Consider the following 17545-nt stretch of genomic DNA (forward strand, 5'->3'; position numbering starts at 1 on the left):
GGTACTGCCCTGACATGACCACAAAATGGTAGCCTGTGTAATTGATGCGCTCCTCCAGAACCCACCAGCCACCCTCTGCCTTGATTGAGTTGCACCTGCAAATGTATCTGTGTAAATCCCCATTATACTTGTAGGACTTTCCCTGAAAGTCCTGCTCCTCAAAAACTGGATCTGAAACCCACCCCCTCATTTACCCTTCAATCAAGAGGCTAAAGAATGTTCAAAGAGTAACTTCTCACCTTCTCCAAAATGCCACTCAGTACTCTTTCTAAATGCTGGACAGTCCTGTTGAATTCAGGGTCGGTGGATCACAAAACAGTTATTACAGTTCAAGCATTTCTGCTGACTCTGCCCTTTTTTCTTACTCGCTTAAATGCCTGACAGCAGACAAAGGCTGTCCAGCTGATATAAGACTCTGGACCTGCACAGCTCAGATTCATCCGCCATTGTGACTCCCCTCAATCCTGGGCGTTCTGCCGAGGCGTTTGAATAAAGTCTATTTCATATCCAAAAGATTGTAATCAGAGAAGTCAAAAACAAAACATTGAGTCTGAGATTTTAAAAGGTTTTGTGTTTTGTGTGGTTCCTGGAAATTCCAGGCAGGAATGAGCACTGATTCAGTTTGACAGTGATGGATATCAAGCACAGCAGACTAAAGGAATGCGAGTACTAAAGAGAAGTTCATGTTTTCACTGAAAAATTGAAACATTGGATCAATTAACACCAGTTTTGTAAATTGTAACATTTAAAACTATTAGTTTGTATCAATTTTTAATTTAGAGTTAATGGTTGAACTCAACTCAAAAATGATATTTGATACAAACTGCAATGGAATAAGTTACAGAACTTTTGTTCACTGATCCAATGTTTAGTCTGGAGTGGTATTAAAGTGTAAAGAGCTGCGCCTGATTTCTGTTTCATTTGCATAGTCATTTGTGAACAGAGAGCTGAGGCTGACGGTGAAAGAAGTCAGGAGGGAAAAATGACATGGATAAGAAACATTTACAGAAACAGAGAATCAGAGGCTCAGTTGTTATAGTTTGTCTGACAAAAAAAATACAAAAGGCTGTTAGCGTTGAATCTGAAAAGAATTCCCATATTATATGTTTTTTTTTTCTTGCTTGCATTAAGTAAACATAAACTGTTAATCTAAAAAAAATGATCCAAGCTAATTTATCTCTGACTTCTGCCTGGATCTCAGACGTCATTCTCTCTTAACATCATGTACAGCCAAAGTGACTTCACTCAACTCTGTGGTACACAAGAGTTTATTGGTCCATACTTTTAGATGCATATTAAGCTTTGCTTGGGCACGCTTTTTGTATATTTTGTGTATTTGCTTCTTTGAAATTTGAGGATTGTGGTAGCAAAATGTTTTTTCTTCTTGTATTGGGAAGAAATCTTGTACAGATTACTTTGTTTGCAAGATTATTAGCATTACCTTTCACATCTGATGTGTGTTTTCAGTTATTTCTTTCAAATATGTGTATATCCAAGCTAAAGGTAGCCCTGATAACAGAGATCTCAGTCGTACTGCCACCAAAGGGTCAAATATGGACGTTAAGGTCCAAAGAGTATATGTCTCTGGGTCAGGTAAGTGAGGTGTTCACAGAACTGCAGGACAGCTTCAAAGGCTTTTGTCAGCTCATTTTGAACTCAACAAGTACAAGGTTGGATAGATTTACAAAATAAATGCAGAAAAACAAGTCTTTATTACAAAAAAGATGCTTAATTAAAGAAAATTGGCTAAAAAATCTGATCAGTGCAAATGACTTCAGTGACAACTTGCTCAAAGTGGATGATCCTCTGCTTGCTGTCACAGACAAAACGCAACACAAGGACTTAGGTCAATCCAGGAAAAGAAATCTTGTCAAATGTATCAGGATGAACTGGGTTCACCAGATGTGCAGGTGTTTTCCATTGGGTCCTGATTGTGAAGTTGGTGCAGAGCAGTTAATGAAAGCAGAGCTGTTCCGTGTCGTCGGAGACCTTCTCAGAGTGGGACTGCTCGCCGTTCCTCAGGTTCAGAGGGTCGCTCAGCTTAAGGTGCTGCTGAGCAGTAGTTTGTGGCATGCAGATCTTTCTTTAGAAACAGAACCGGTCGGATCGTGAGCCGCTGTTGTCTGATCGCTGGACATTATTAGCTGGTTGTCTGCTGACATGTGAGAACAGTGTTCCCTTGCTATGTCGCAGTTCACCTTTCAGGGTTTCACAGATTTTTTTTCAGTGCAGTTTTTGCATGTTTTTTTTTCTCCCTCTCTCTCTGTCACACAGTGTTTTGCATTCTGATTGGTTGGAAACTTTTTCATCAACTTCCCTTTGCTGTGCCTCTTGTACACGTACACTTAACTTTGTAGAGTTCCATAAATCTTCATTGAGATCAGCTCTTTGTTTTCATCTATAACACTGGACTCTTCTTTCAGTGAAGGTTTGAACTTTGAGAGTTTACAATTTTTCTCCATCGTTTCAGTGAGTTTCTCAAGACATAATGACACTTCTCACAACAGTTAGTGCAACCTCCACAACATTTAGTCATGCTGGCACAACATAGTGCCAGTTTCCTTTTTTTTTCATCCGATATCCTTTCGTTTTGGACACAAACCCTTTGAAGAATTACAAATCTCTATAATTGTATCACTTTTGACTTACTTTTGATCATTATTCATTTGTTCTTTCATGTCTGTCTAAATGATCTAAACTTGTCCAGGCTGATTAGTCATTGTTTGAACAACTAATAATCTTCATTTCATTGATTGTGTCTTTGCACACAAACTTGTTGAACATGTGGTCAAACATTTAGTTTGTCCATTTTAAATGTAATTGTTATTGTGTTTCCATGAAAGTGTCTGTAGCATTCCACCCTTGGAAACAACTGTGATAACCGTGTTGACCATTTGGTCACCCAACTTTTATGTGGAGTGCCTTTTCCCAAGATAACGGAGTCCTCTCCCAGCAGGGGGGGCCATAAAGTTGTCTGAAACCTCTATCCCCCACTCGGATGCAAGTCATTAAACCGGGCCAGAACTCTGCATTTGAAACTCTGGCTAACTTCAGCCTGTCAACTTCAAAGAATCTTGGTTCCAGCAGGCTGACCCCCTGGAGAGTCCAAGCATTCCCGACAGACACTCAGAGTCCTTTGTTTGAAACACGTGACCCTTCGTAACTTTTCTTATGTTTTATGTCCTATTATTACATGTGTGTAATCAAACCTCTATTCCTAACAGAAGAAGATTCACAACTATTTTGAGGTTAAAATCTATGAAATAATCATGTGTATTAGCAGATATAAACACACTCAAAATATTTGCTGACTGAGGCCCATTTATTAAAGTAAAACACTAATAACATCTTTGAACTGAAGATATTCCTATACATATAAAACCTGAGGATGCCCATAGAAACAAAGAAAATAAATAAAAAGGGAGAAAATTATATATTTTAAAAAGGGAGAAAAGCAGGAGATGTTAGAATGTACATCAGTACTTTCATTCTGTCACTACATCCACTGCACATGCGCAGACCGATACTTCATATTGTTCAGTTTGGGGGAGAACCCATAAATCTGTGTTACTTCTTTGATGTTGTGGTTGTTTTGCTGTTTGTTGTCGTTTTGTGACTTTAAGTTACATTTAATTGTAGCTTAATGCAGATAATGTGATGGTACACTTGTAAACTTAGCTCTGGACTTTTAGGTGAGCTCCTTCACTTCTGGGACTCGTAGTTTTAAATCGTTCCATAACTCTGCTGCAGATCTGTACCGACACACAGCCTCTCTGTCTGCGCCGTGAATGTTTCATAATCCGCTCTTCGAACTTAACGACGTGATTGCGGAATATGAATGAAGCCTTGGACGAGCGGTTCATTTCCAGTGTAAACTCATGATCCGCGCCGTCCTCGCGGCGTTTGGTTAGAAGAGCACAGATTATGAAACGCTCACTATGCAGACAGAAGCGCCGTAGACTCGGATCTGCTGCAGATCTTCTGGTTCATCTCCAAACAGCGCAGTAATGACAGCCGCGGCAGAGCTAGCTGTGTTAGCGCTGATGTTAGCTTAGCTAGACGAAGCTCTCTGTTCAGCGTGATCAAACTCGGTCACAACATGCTTCATCTTCAGGTGATCATTTATCGCCATAGTGCTCTCATAGAACACAAGTTCTGTCGTGCAGAAATTATATTTGACACTTTTTCCTCTTTTATTTTTGCTTCCCACATTTTCAAGCGAGCGTGTTGTTATGAGACTACAGAGAACTTCCTGTGACGTCACTGCTGACCGGATTAGCACCACTGCGCATGTGTGACAAAGAGAATGGAAGACCCCCGCAATAGAAGGCGCGAACCGTAGTTTTAAGATCAAAACAAGGAAAAAACAAACAAAAAAACGACGCTTCGACGACCAAAATAGTTGTCGACTATTTTAATAGTCAATTAGTCGTCGATTACAGTGTTAATTTCGTTGTCGAAAAATTTTCGTCATCGTCTTCGTCAACGACACTATTTACCCAACGAAAACGAAACGAAAACGAAACGAAAACTCCCGCCCAGACACGAAAACTTTAACTAAATTGACAGACTTTTTTTGTCAACGAATAAAAACGACACGAAAATGCTCTTCGAAGACGATATCCAATCATAATGACTGCTGGTGGAGGAGGGCGGGAGCCAATGCAGAGCGATCCAATCAGAACACAGAGCCCTGCAGCCCGCCCTGGAAGATGCTAATTCAATAAATTGTGTCTGTGATAGAGGTGAAAAATGTCTAATCCAGGTAGAAACAGAAAAGTACATATATGGACAAATGTTATATTAAAGACGACCCTCAACAAGACGTTGTGTGGAGCGACATCACAGGCAAAAACACCAGAAAACCTGATACGACGTTTGCAGACAAGCCAGCCTGAAATCCACGGAAAGGTAAACATACAAACACGATTATTTCCAGCGTTCTGGGCTGAATCCGAATTCCTCCCCGACCCTTCCAACAGTTGTTCCATTTTAAAAAGTAGGATTATCTGACATAGTTGTTTTAAGGGGTTGCTCTCGCCAAGCTAATTAGCACCGGTACTGCGCGGTGGAGAAGCGCTTTTCTTCATGCGGGTGAAGCTCTGAAGCTCAGAGGTTTACATTTAAATGTAAGTCTGGCTTTATTGTTTCAGCATGACGTTTGTAAAGTTATAAATCTATGTTGTTGTGTATTTCCGAGCGCTAGCAGCCCCGCTGCTTCTTCAGATCCACAATCAGTCACCGGTTTAATCTCCAACGCCATCACGTCTTACATGACACCAGCGCCCTCTATTGGCCGGCGGTGGTATTACAGTTCACCATAGACATGCTGGTCAAGCACATATAACATCCTCACAGGTGTCCTGGACAGCTTACTCCCCAATGAATGTTTTTTATGCAATTTTACACTTGACTACCTCTTCAACATATATATTTTTTTGTGTTCGGACATTTATAATAAGACAAGTTATTTACACATATTTACATGTGACCAGCACAGAGTGTGATGGAAATTCATGTTTTGTCCACATGTAATACGTGCAGCCAGGATCCCGTTGCTGCATTACCGGCACGCATTTTAAGTTTGTGCAAGGCTGGGTTTCTTTTGTTGGGCGCACATATTTAAAATTAAACTTTTAAGTTAAAGTCCCATTAACTGCCACACTCCTAAATGTGTGAAATGTGTTCTCCACATTTGACCCATCCCCTGGTGGAGCCGTGAGCTTCAGAGACAGCAGCATTCAGGAAACATTTGCTTGTTTAACCCTAACCATAACCATAATCCTAACCTTAACCCCTGTCCTCTGGGTCAGTGCGACTAAGAAAAAGTTTAGCACTGGCTGCAGGTTTTTTGAAAATTACGTGTGAATAGACACTTTCTGATTGGAAATGGGATGGAATTATAATTATATAATTATATTTATTTTTTCTTTTATTGTGTTTCAAGTTGTTGAAGCTGAATTAGCAGAAATGACAAGTTTGGAAAGCAAAGTGAAGTAAAATGTTTTTTTTTTTTTTACAAATTACTCAAATCTTTGCGTGTTATTCATCTGATCATACGGTGTAAATGTGATTAAAATACTTTACCTTTATTCTATATTTTTTTCGACTAAATATCTACTGTAATTTCGTCGACTAAAATTTGACTAAAATTAATAGAATCAATATGACTAAATTGCGACTAAAACTAAACCCTATTTTAGTCAAAAGACTATGACTAAAACTAAATTAAAATTCTCTGTCAAAATTAACACTGGTCGATTAGTCGAATAATCGTGGCAGCCCTACTGGACAGTAGTTCTTCCAATATTGGGTTGCACCCTTCGACCAGCCTCCTCCATGGTGAGGCCGTGATTGACAACATGGTCCACAATTGTAGCCCTTATTTCATTAGGAATCCGCCCATATCTGCCTCTTCTCCCTCTTCCTCTTCCTCCCCACATCCTCACCCCTCTTCCACGATGCTGACCTTCTATTTTGTGTCACAGAAGTGTAGAAATGGTACACACTAGCTCCTGCACAGTATATATATGCTTGCCAATTGAGGATTCACAGGATTCATCCATAATTGACAGTGAAAACGCTGTTTGGCATTGGTTACTACTAAAATTGCACACACCTCCTCATGAGTGACAGCTGAAATTCACCTGAGATCAATTGTTCAATTTAGGACACATTCCCAGGACAACATGATTAAGGAAGGTACAGAATTTGCTTGACAGATGGCTAATATTTGACATTTGATAACTAGTTCAACAATTTTGTGTGTAATGACTCAAGCAATGAAAGTAAGACTATTAGTTTTATTGAGAACGACTATTCAGCATCCATAAGTATAATTAATTCTGACTGACATGACATAAGCAAATGGAAATGTCAAAAAACAGCAGAGAAATCTATCAAAGCAACTGATTCATGTCCAAAATCACTTGCAGTCTGTTCAGAGAGAGGAGAAATTGCTACTATGATGTGCACAAATGACTAAGTGTTGTGGAGGTTGAACTAATAGTTATGAGAATTTCAATTCTGATCTGAGAAACGCACCAAAGTGACTGAAAAAAACTGTAAGAATAAACACATCCAGAGACCGAATAAAGTTACGGCCCTGATATTTGCATAGACAGAGCTCATTGGGACATGCAAATTACCTCCAATCGTGAAACACCTCAAATCCCCACGGATTGGGTGATTCTGGCCCTGCCTCCCAAATTCAAAACCCCTGGCGCGCAAGTCAGAGCTGGCTTCGCACACCTTCTCAAAGCTTCTCAGGCTCAACAACACGCCTCTCTAAGCCAACAGGCTGACAAGCCAGAAGCCAGAACCAGAACAGAAACATCTAAGTTCTTCCAGTCTTAAGATCACGTTTTTTTCACACGCTTTCTTCCTTTTCAAACTTTTTGTCTCCCGTTTATTTCATAGACTGATTCCAACTTTTTACCATTTTTGATGCTTTTATTTTGAAACTGATTTTTAATGCTAGACCAGTCGATAAGTTTCATTGTCCGGCCAGCTTTGCGACTTATACTTTTGGTCACAAAACGGAATAGAGAAATCGTTCAACCACCCCAGAAGCTAAGTGACTGAACAGAACAGAACCAGCAGAACCGCAGGTTCCCTTTCCTTCTACACCTGGCTGCAGATCTCGCCTCCACGGCCCGCCTGAACCATCCACCTGGGAACGGGATCAATCAGCCTTCCTGGCAGAGCAGATCCAGATCTCCAGACCGCTGGTGAGAAGTCGAACTTCGCTCATACAGTCAACTGCTGGTGGTTAGAACAAAGATTAACTATTTTTGCAAGAGTAACATCTTTGCCCCGTTTTGATTCCTCCTTTTAAGAATAGCTTATTCTCAGATCAGTAACATCACCCTTTTTGTGCACAACACACACTTAATGCATCCACACATTTAGCTTTTTCCACCTCAATATTGTGTGTCTTTTCTTCTCATTTATCTAGTTAAAGCTATATTCTGTGTTCCACATATGTTCATTGCTTTCCATGCTTTTACCTCCATTATTTCTGCTTGTTTAACCTCATGTTATTCAATAAATATTCAAAAGGACGTCGTCGTTTGATATCATTATTTTCTTCTTTGTGGTAAAGTCACTTCACAGGGTATACACGGCCTAAAGTTGAGAGACTGATTAATTGATTATTACTTTATTGATTAGTGGTAGCGGCTGATCATTAATGAGTAATATTTTCCTTCATTACGAAGGATGTCTATGGACTTCATCATCACTCGTCCCTCAGCTCCATCTGAATGAACTCTTTTAGATACGTAGTTTTAGCAGCTAACTTTTCTTTAACCGTTCTGGTATCGCCTGTCCGTCCTGGGATAGGATCTCTCCTTCATGTGGGAATCCCTAAGGTCTCTTCTTTTTTTCCTGACTCAGGTTTTTTAGGAGTTTTTCCTTACCGGGAGGGAGGGTCTAAGGGCAGGGATAACCAGTTTATGTAGTCTGTTTAGTTTTTAACTATTGTTCATATTTTGAAGCCCAATGAGGCAAATTCCTTTGTGATTTTGGGCTATATAAATAAAATTGAATTGAATTGAATTGAAGTTGGTGCCCCGAGGATAATTTTATTAAATTTCAGTTTAATAAAATGTATATTTTTCAACCAACTTTGGGATTGAATACTTCATATTCACCCCCTTTCACGCTACATGTCCATAAACCTTTTTAAGGAGAAACTCGTTATACACTGATGAAAAGGTGTTTGAACTATTAATTGAAACTACAGACATGTGTAATGGTTGAAGTCAATGATACAGTAATGATGTGAGCTTCCACTGCTGCAGTCAGGCAGTGATTTACAGAACATGACAGGATGCTGGTGGAGTATCTTCCCCCCTTCTCTCCATTTCTGAATTTCATTGAAGAGTTTTTGTCTTCCTGGAGGTGGAAGATATATGATCAGCGTCCACATACCCAAATGCCCTGCTACAGGTCATGAATGCAGCTGGTGATGACATCACAGCAGAGTTCTGCAGAGGGTGGATTCAGTTCTCCAAATAGAGTGTGATTTGAGCATTTGAACATTGAAACATTTGGGGTGAATCCTAGAAGTATTCGAGAATACAGGCAGATGGATGATATTGTGAAGATGGCAGCAGAGAAAGGAACAAAAGATTTCCTGGCGGAGGTGCAAAGAAAGTGAGGAACAAATTAGAAGAACTAGTTTGAAACTGGATATTTGAGCAGAGACAGAAACATGTGCGTGTCTCCAGGAAAATGATCTGCATGAAAGTGAAGAGGATTTTTGATACAGAGATTGATGATGCTTCAGAGAGAACAGAAACAACCACAGTCAGTGCTGATCGGAACAATGCTCTCATTTCAATAAATCCTGAAATGTTCATCTGTTTTTTTGTTGTCTACATTTCTTGACTGAATTTCCCTACAAATGAACCCAATAACCATCACCATTCTGTCTATGGTCTGCGACAGACGCCTGTCTCTAACAAACGCTGTCACATTTTTGGAAAAAAAGCTGGGGTCTCAATTGGAAGATTTACAATTTGCACATTCGTCTTTGCAAAAGTTTCGGATGTTGTTTGTTTTTGTGGGCAAGGATGATGTCATGAAATGGGCGGCACCCACAAGCAGCAAAAGGCGGAGCCTCAGAGATCGAGTCATCTTACTTCTGGGTAGGAAAAAAGTTCATGAAAATATTTAATATTTCATAAATAATCTGTTCTTTCTTGTTCCAAAGTAATATTTGATCACATTTATGGATATAGTTTACTCTGAAAGGATAAAGATTAATATGTAAACGCTCTTTAATTCTCAACCAACAGATGGTATTTAGTAAGGATGTAACGATTCTTCTGGAATCACTAAAAAACTATTCAAACTCTTTAAGATCTTCATCAATCCAAAAAATAAAAAAATAAATTTGACAGCTCTCCATGCAGGCGCGTGTGTGTGTGTTTGTGTGTGTGTGTGTGTGTGTGTACGTGCTTACAAACTGGACGCACAATCAAGCAGACACTTTCAATGAAAAGTCAATGCAAACGCGCGCACACCAGAATTCCTAGCCTCTGTGCAGGAGCGCAAGTGAGCGCACGTCACCAAGTAAGTTTTTAAATTAGACATGCACTACACGCTACAATCACAACAATAAATTGTTAGTAGTAAGTAAGTAAGTAAGTTTTCTTTATATAGCACCTTTCACAGACAAAAGTCACAAGGTGCTTCACAAGTTAAAAGCATAAAAACAAATAATTCAAAAGATAATTAAACATAAAAGACAAAAGCCTCACAAGCTAAGAAACATAAAAGACAGGAGCAAGTACCATATAAAACAATCATTTCAAGCCCAATTAAAAACAGACTCAGTTAAAATGCTTAGCAAAATAAAAGGTTTTAAATTGGCTTTTAAAAGAGTGAACAGAGTCCAGGGAACGGAGGGAGAGAGGGAGCTCATTCCAGAGTCTAGGAGCAACAGCCTGGAAAGACCTGTCTCCTCTGGTCCGAAAGCGTGTGCGAGGGACCATCAGTTTACACATTTCATTCTTTTGTTGACATAGACCAACGTCTTGTCTGATGCTAACATCAGAGCCCGATCCCAATACTCCCCCTCTCCCTTAGACCCCCCCCCCCTTGTTTCTCCCTCCGTGTTTGCTCCAAACGGAGGGTGATGAAAAAATAGTGTCTAATATTTCGGACGTGACTTTCATTCAATGACATCATCAATAATCACCGGTCAGCTAGCATTAGCGCAGAACTACCAGCGCTTGAATATACATAACAACAGTGGTTTTATAACTTTAAGAAGGTCACACTACAACATAAAGTCATTACTTACATTTAAATATAAACTTGTGGTCAGAGAACACCAAAGTGAAGAAAAGTGCTTCTTAGTACGACACGGTTTACTCTCACGATAGCAGACTTTAGACCCCTCTGTTTGGAGTGTGAAACTTAAAAAATAATAATCTGGACTCAACTTTGACTTCATCTGTCCCTCCAAATCAAGGGGGAGGGCTAAGGGGAAGGGAGAAGGGGAGTATTCGGATCGAGCCCAGTAAGAACTGAATCAGACTAACAACCAGAGCAGTGGTTCCTCAGCAGATGCAGGTCCACATGCACCTCCCTCCATGATCCGCATCATACCAACACAAATGAAATTAACAGTGATGCAGAGCTGCTTGTTCATCAGCTCCAGGGCATTTGAATAACAAAACCCTGCTTTAGTATAAAAGGCGCCTGGCACTCGCAGGTTGTTGGACAGATTCCCAAATACACAGAGCATCAACCATGGGAAAGGTGAGGGCAGAATGGAGCAGAAAAACAACCATGTTTTATTTCAGAGCAGAGACAAACTGAAAACACCAACAAATAACAGTCTGAAGAGTTTACCTTTGCTTTCCTCTTCAGATCATCTTCTACGAGGACAGGAACTTCCAGGGTCGCTCCTATGAGTGCATGAGCGACTGCTCCGACATGTCCTCCTACCTGAGCAGGTGTCACTCCTGCAGGGTGGAGAGCGGCTGCTTCATGGTCTACGACCGTCCCAACTACATGGGGAACCAGTACTTCATGAGGAGGGGCGAGTATGCTGACTACACGTCTTTTGGCATGAGTGATTCTGTCCAATCCTGCCGTTTAGTTCCTCAGGTACGACAGAGAAATCACACAATAACAAACACCTGCAGCATCTCCACCCTCAGAATCCGTTTTGTCACGCGTGTTTGACCATGAAAACAATCAGAACAAAATAATTCAGGGAAAAACAAAAGCTTGCAGAGAAGACCAGATTGCTGAAGTTTCTTCTGTCAACAGCATCGAGGTTCTTACAGGATGAGGATTTTTGAGAGGGAGAACTTCCAGGGCCAGAGCCATGAGCTGGTGGATGACTGCGACAACATCACGGATCGGTACCAGATCTCTGACTGCCAGTCCTGCCATATCATTGACGGGCACTGGCTAATGTACGAGCAGCCCCACCACAGAGGCAGGATGCTGTACCTGAGTCCAGGAGAGTACAGGAGCACCAAAGACCTGGGCTACCGCGGCATGAGGATCAGCTCTGTTCGCCGGATCATGGATTCCTGCTGAAAGTCTGTCCAATAAAATGAAAGGCAGATCAGACGTGCCTCTGTCTTTTTCCGTGCTGTAATCTTTTATTTTCTTGGAGAGTTCATATTTCACATTCACAGCTAACAGGTTAGTGTTTGAAAGTGAAGCCATTAACAGGGTTCAGAGATAAACAGGTCTGGCTTTGATATTTTTGGTCAGGTACTGATGTGCACCCAGAAATCCATCTGCTTGAACATGAAGAAAGAACGCTATTATCAATTATTAGTTATCATTAATCACATATCAGCCAATAGGAGAGTGAGACTGAGACGTTTAATGAAAAAGATAATTTTGGCTTTGAAACGTGTTTGGAAATTAAAACAAGCATGGTTACACTGATTTACTTTTTTGTTAATAACAGTCACATCTTAGTGATAAAACTCTGGAGGGTTTTCTTTATCTTCAGTTTTTTTAAGACAATGCTGTTTTTAGCCAGTCATAAAATCAGTTTTTTCAAGGACAGTTTCTGCAGTGGGAGGAGTTCAAATTACCTTTTTTTTTAATCAGCTCCTAATTATAAACAATGTAGATAAAACAAAAAACTCAAAAATGCAATTTTAGTCTTAATTTTCTTTAAATAGAGCTCAGAGAGATGACGTCACACAAGGTCCTCCCCCTCAAGGCGCCGCCATACTAGCAGGAATTGGTTGAATGAGGTGACTGCTGCAGTGAAGGAGGCTGACCATGGTTGATAACTGTTGAGCCCCAGATTGTACAAATAGACGTGGAAAAAAGAAAGGTACAATATTCCCCCTTATTTTCGGGGGTTAGGGACCGGAGGAATCCCCAAATACCCCCCAAAGGATGTCTGGTACCAGTCCATCCATACTCATCAAAAACACTCTGATCATGCTTTGTAAAACATTTATTAAAGAAAATTGGCTTATTGCTCAACATAAACAGTTTTTTGTTATTATTCAGAACAAAGAAGTGTCAAATGTAATCATCTTCCACTTGCCGAGGATGATGATTACATTTGACACTCCTGGGTAACTTCACCCTTTTAGGGTGTACTTCTGAAAACATGATATGTTTTAAAGAAAGCTAGTGGATAACATCCATTTTTGAGCTCCAAAATGGGTCTCTGACCACCTTAGCTAATAAACAGCACGTGAGTTTAAAATCAGTAGGAAGCTATATTTCCACAAATAGATGAGTTGTAATTTTAATAAAATTGTCCATTAGGTAAATTCATAAAAAAAAGACAACAACCAATACCCTTTCCACTGAGAAATTCATTGGATCTGAAATACAGTGATATGAAATAAAAAACAAAACCTCAAGCATATGACATCAGAGGATACGTTGATGCTGTCATTTTGAGTTTTTACTGTGAGTGATTCCACATGTGATCAATGTCAGGCACTCTCTTACAATAAACAGTCTCTGTAGTAGTTAGGGGGAGCAAGTTAAACTTAGTCCAAGTAAGAAAGAATAATGACGTACTTGTTAGGATTGGTCATGTTTTCATGGACATTTTTCTTACTGTATTCTGATTCACAGGAACTGGAAAAATGCAGTAGTGATGAGAGAAATTCTCACAATCCATTGTTTTTACAGTAAATTCCCACAGAGCAAGTTGATTTATTCTGGAATAATATTCCTGTCTGTTTTTATTGATAGTAATGTTAAAAGATCAAGTTTTTAAAGTTTTAAAATTTAGTTTTACTGTGTTCAACAAATGTTTATCCTGTTCGGCCCAAGGTGTGTTTTGGATTTTGGCCCTTTGTGTGATGAGTTTGACACCGCTGCCTTACAGTGTAGCTATAATAACTATAAGAAATCAGGATTTCTGGGAAAGGAGGTGGGTTAGCAGTAATTTCAGAGTGAAGCTTACTTCTTAATACTAAAGTCAAACACATTTATAACTTCTTTGAAGACATTGTACTGTCTATAAATCACACAAGCAGAAATACTGAAAAAGTGGTTTTATTCATAATTATTTATCGCCCTCCCGGCCCGTATTCAGAATTTTTAGCAGAGTTTTCTGACTTTCTCTCAGCCACTATTCTGAAAGAATTATAATAGCAGGGAATTTTATTATTCATGTTGATGACTAGTGAGTGTCCTGGAAATGTATTTGCGGCTTTAATAGAAAATGTTGGTTTCACACAAAATGTAAATCAACCTACTCACTGTCACAAGCACACCCTGGACCTTGTTTTAACTTATGGAGTTGAGATTAGCCAGCTGAATGTCCTTCCTCATAACCCTATACTCTCAGATCATTTTCTAATTACCTTTCAGTTTATACTAGAAAATCATTCTGCTCCAATAAATAAGACACATCTTAGAAGAACATTATCTGACCAGTCTGTCACGGAATTTAAACTCACAGTTCATCCAATCTTTAGGAATATGTTCAACAAATACCCTCAGAGCACTTTAAGCCCCGTTGATAATGATCAGTTTGTCAATGATACCATGCAAGCCCTCAGAGGAACACTTGATGCTGTTGCCCCTCTGAAACTTAAACTTGTTAGACAAAACAGAGTAGCACCGTGGTTTAACGCTGAAACACGTTCCCTAAAACATTCAACCACATCAATCTGTCTGAGGCGGAATCCAGCTGAATCAAATAAACTTATAACATTATAAAAATTGTGTGGACCACACAACCGCATTCTCACCTAGAGGCAATCTGTATTCCTAAATTACTCACAGTGCTCACTTTTGACCAGTGGGAGGAAGGAACCCCACCCATGCTCAAGGCCTGCTCCCATGTATTTGACGGCCATAGGCTTAGATGCTCTAACTTTATGCATGTTTGTGGAATAGCAGTCATACAGACGCCAGCGTCCACTGCCAGAGCACTGATAATCTCGTGTGAGCACGTCCTCCCATGCTCAGCCACTAAACGGACGCTGTTAGGAGTGGAACAAACGCAGACTGGCAGTGGAACGGCCGTACTGCAGTCGTGCATGAACGTGGAATTTCGGCGTTTGCTCCACGGCCCGATCTCGCACAGAAACTGCTGTTGAACGGCTGTTCCACTGGTACCACACGCAGTCACCCGCGATTTAAATTTTTGTGGAGTTCAAAAATTCTTTCCATGTGTAACAGTGGCCAAATTTTGTACCGCGTGTATGCGCGTTGATTCCATGGCCACATCTTGACTGTTGCACTCCCAGTCCACTGCTAACAGCATCCGTACCACGGGGATGGTATTTTTTACGTGCTCCAGCTGTGATATGGCGGTAAAAGCCAGTGGAAGCGGCTCTTCAAGGAGGACATGCCAACTCCACACCAACAGAACCCAGCCAGGAGTTGATCCAGGACATTCTCACTGTGAGGTAATTAAACTGAGGCACGAGTGCTAACCACTACACCAGTGTGTGTTACCCGAAAACCCCAAACCTGAATTGAAATGGAGATTCTGGAGCATTTTTAATTTTGTTAAATGTGTAATTATATGAGTCAAATAATATGTTTTATTTCAGAAACTTTTCAGCTGTGTAAGCAAAGCAGTTAATCAGAGGAGTGTTGTCGTACCCTGGTTTGGTCTTTAATCAGGATCACTTCTGAAGAAATTTCCCCCACAGCTCCTGCAGATCATCAAAAAGAGGGATTCCTGTTCCTCAGAGAAAGAAAAGAACTGCTTTTAGCACTCTGGGAGTCCTAGCTGATTATTCAGTCACTCACCTTTAACCCATAGAAGAGCAGTTGGCACTGCACCAGAGGCACACACTCTGGAATAATAACCATTTACAAAGCGATTTAACAAACATTTTAGCTCTGTATGCTATGCTGCTGAGTAAGATATTCAAAACAAAGGCTCCATAGGTCATTTAACTATCAGGATGGGTATAAAAGTGGCAGGGTTTGCCTGAACCAAGTACCAGTGCAGTCAGGGAAAGGTTGACCTCCAAAATGGGCAGAGTAAGAGAGAGCACTTCAAAGTTTAGCTTCAAGCGAGATATTCGAGCTGATCATGAATGAAATGGTTTTGTTTTCAGATCATCTTCTATGAGGACAAGAACTTCCAGGGTCGCTCCTATGAGACCAGCAGCGACTGCGCAGAGCTCACCTCCTACCTGAGTCGCTGCACCTCCTGCAGGGTGGAAAGCGGCTGCTTCATGGTCTACGAGCGACCGAACTTCATGGGCCACCAGATGTTGGTGAGACGAGGAGAGTACCCTGACAACCAGCGGCTCATGGGAATGAGTATGAGTGACTGCATTCGATCCTGCCGGATGATCCCCATGGTAATGAAGCTGGGTTAAGAACCAGAAAAACTATAGAGATGTTCAGAAAAATGTTCTGATATGAATGTAAAGTGTGGCAAGGCTGGAGAACTGGGACACAATGTCAAGACTGCTTTCATTTTTTTAGTGAAAATATTAGATTTTTTTTCCCAGACAAATCTGATAGTATTAAAAAAAGACTTTCAGACAAGGTGAACTTTGTGTTTCCCAACAGTACAGGGGTCAGTTCAGGATGAGGATCTATGAGAGGGAGAACTTCGGAGGTCAGATGAACGAGCTGAGTGACGACTGCAACTCCATCCAGGAGCATTTTCGCATGTCCGACTGCCAGTCTGCTCACGTGATGGACGGCCACTGGCTGATGCACGAGCAGCCCCACTACAGAGGCAGGATGATGTACATGAGGCCCGGAGAGTACAGGAGCTTCAAGGACATGGGGGTGGGCTCCATTGACATGAGGATAGGTTCCATCAGACGTATCATGGAGTCATGTTGAAACTGAGCTCATTTTAATAAAAAAGTGACAAATTCTGAGTATTTGTAGAGGTTTTCTGTAAAAAAGTATAAAGTTGGCTACAGAAATTAAGTTGCTCCAGAAAACATCAGCATTTAATGCTGAAAGTTCAACAATTTGCTCTGCTTCCACTCCATTCCTCCCTCCCCTGTACACACAACCCAGCCTCTTTATCTCCATGAATGTAAAAGTAAAACAGTCCCTTCAAAAACATTTCTAACAGACTTTAACACCCAATAATGATCTTTAAAAAAAGAATCAAATGAAGAAGTTTTATTAATGAAATTGTTGTTTCGTTTCTATAAACCAATTGTTTTCTTACAACCAGACAGAATTCCTGTAATCCAACAATTTCCCAAAGCTAATCTAAGTTTCTTGGGTCAATATAGTAAGATTTATAGAAATATAAAAGTGATATTAGACTAAAGAAGTAATTTTCAGTAACTGAAAACATGTTTGTAAACAGGTAAAACTTACTTATAAAAATAATGTATTTGTATTGTGGCGCTTTATTAAAAAATGCTAATGATTGAATACATAATAGATTAGTTATTTAAGTTTTCTAATTTCTGCTCAGATTTTTAACATGTCAAACAATTAAGCAAAAACAAGTTTAATTTACCGTCAGAAATTCTGTAGAAATGTTCTTTAAATTTATGTTTTTAATTTTTAGTTTGTCAAGACTCAAAATGTTGTTTTCTTTTGGTAAATTACACTAAAGTGGTTGAAGTTTTGAACA

The 17545-nt window shown here is 40.1% G+C and overlaps 3 protein-coding genes across 3 annotated transcripts in view; 2 read left to right on the forward strand and 1 right to left on the reverse strand.

Moving 5' to 3' along the window:
* The window catches only part of LOC112137985 (collagen alpha-1(X) chain), a 102194-nt gene that overhangs the window by 37086 nt on the left and 47563 nt on the right, over positions 1 to 17545 (reverse strand). The gene's annotated exons all lie outside the window — the stretch shown is intronic.
* LOC112138002 (gamma-crystallin M3-like) lies at positions 11266 to 12090 on the forward strand. The gene is made up of 3 exons (XM_024260556.2): positions 11266 to 11274; positions 11386 to 11625; positions 11791 to 12090. Exons 1-3 carry the CDS (start codon positions 11266 to 11268, stop codon positions 12064 to 12066), a joined length of 525 nt encoding a protein of 174 aa, XP_024116324.2. The 3' UTR covers positions 12067 to 12090.
* Positions 15968 to 16818, forward strand: LOC112137994 (gamma-crystallin M3-like). Its single transcript, XM_024260547.2, has 2 exons — positions 15968 to 16292; positions 16507 to 16818. Exons 1-2 carry the CDS (start codon positions 16023 to 16025, stop codon positions 16786 to 16788), a joined length of 552 nt encoding a protein of 183 aa, XP_024116315.2. The 5' UTR covers positions 15968 to 16022; the 3' UTR covers positions 16789 to 16818.

The sequence above is a fragment of the Oryzias melastigma genome, linkage group LG21 (assembly GCF_002922805.2).
Source record: "Oryzias melastigma strain HK-1 linkage group LG21, ASM292280v2, whole genome shotgun sequence".
NCBI classification, from domain to species: domain Eukaryota; kingdom Metazoa; phylum Chordata; class Actinopteri; order Beloniformes; family Adrianichthyidae; genus Oryzias; species Oryzias melastigma.

What these genes read in the sequence shown, in the direction of transcription:
- LOC112137994 (XM_024260547.2), top strand. Translation starts at nt 16,023, where the DNA reads ATGAAATGGTTTTGTTTTCAGATCATCTTCTATGAGGACAAGAACTTC. An exon ending in CCTGCCGGATGATCCCCATG is followed by an intron (nt 16,293 to 16,506) that starts GTAATGAAGCTG and finishes GTTTCCCAACAG; the next exon opens with TACAGGGGTCAGTTCAGGAT.
- LOC112138002 (XM_024260556.2), top strand. An exon ending in CCTGCCGTTTAGTTCCTCAG is followed by an intron (nt 11,626 to 11,790) that starts GTACGACAGAGA and finishes TTCTGTCAACAG; the next exon opens with CATCGAGGTTCTTACAGGAT.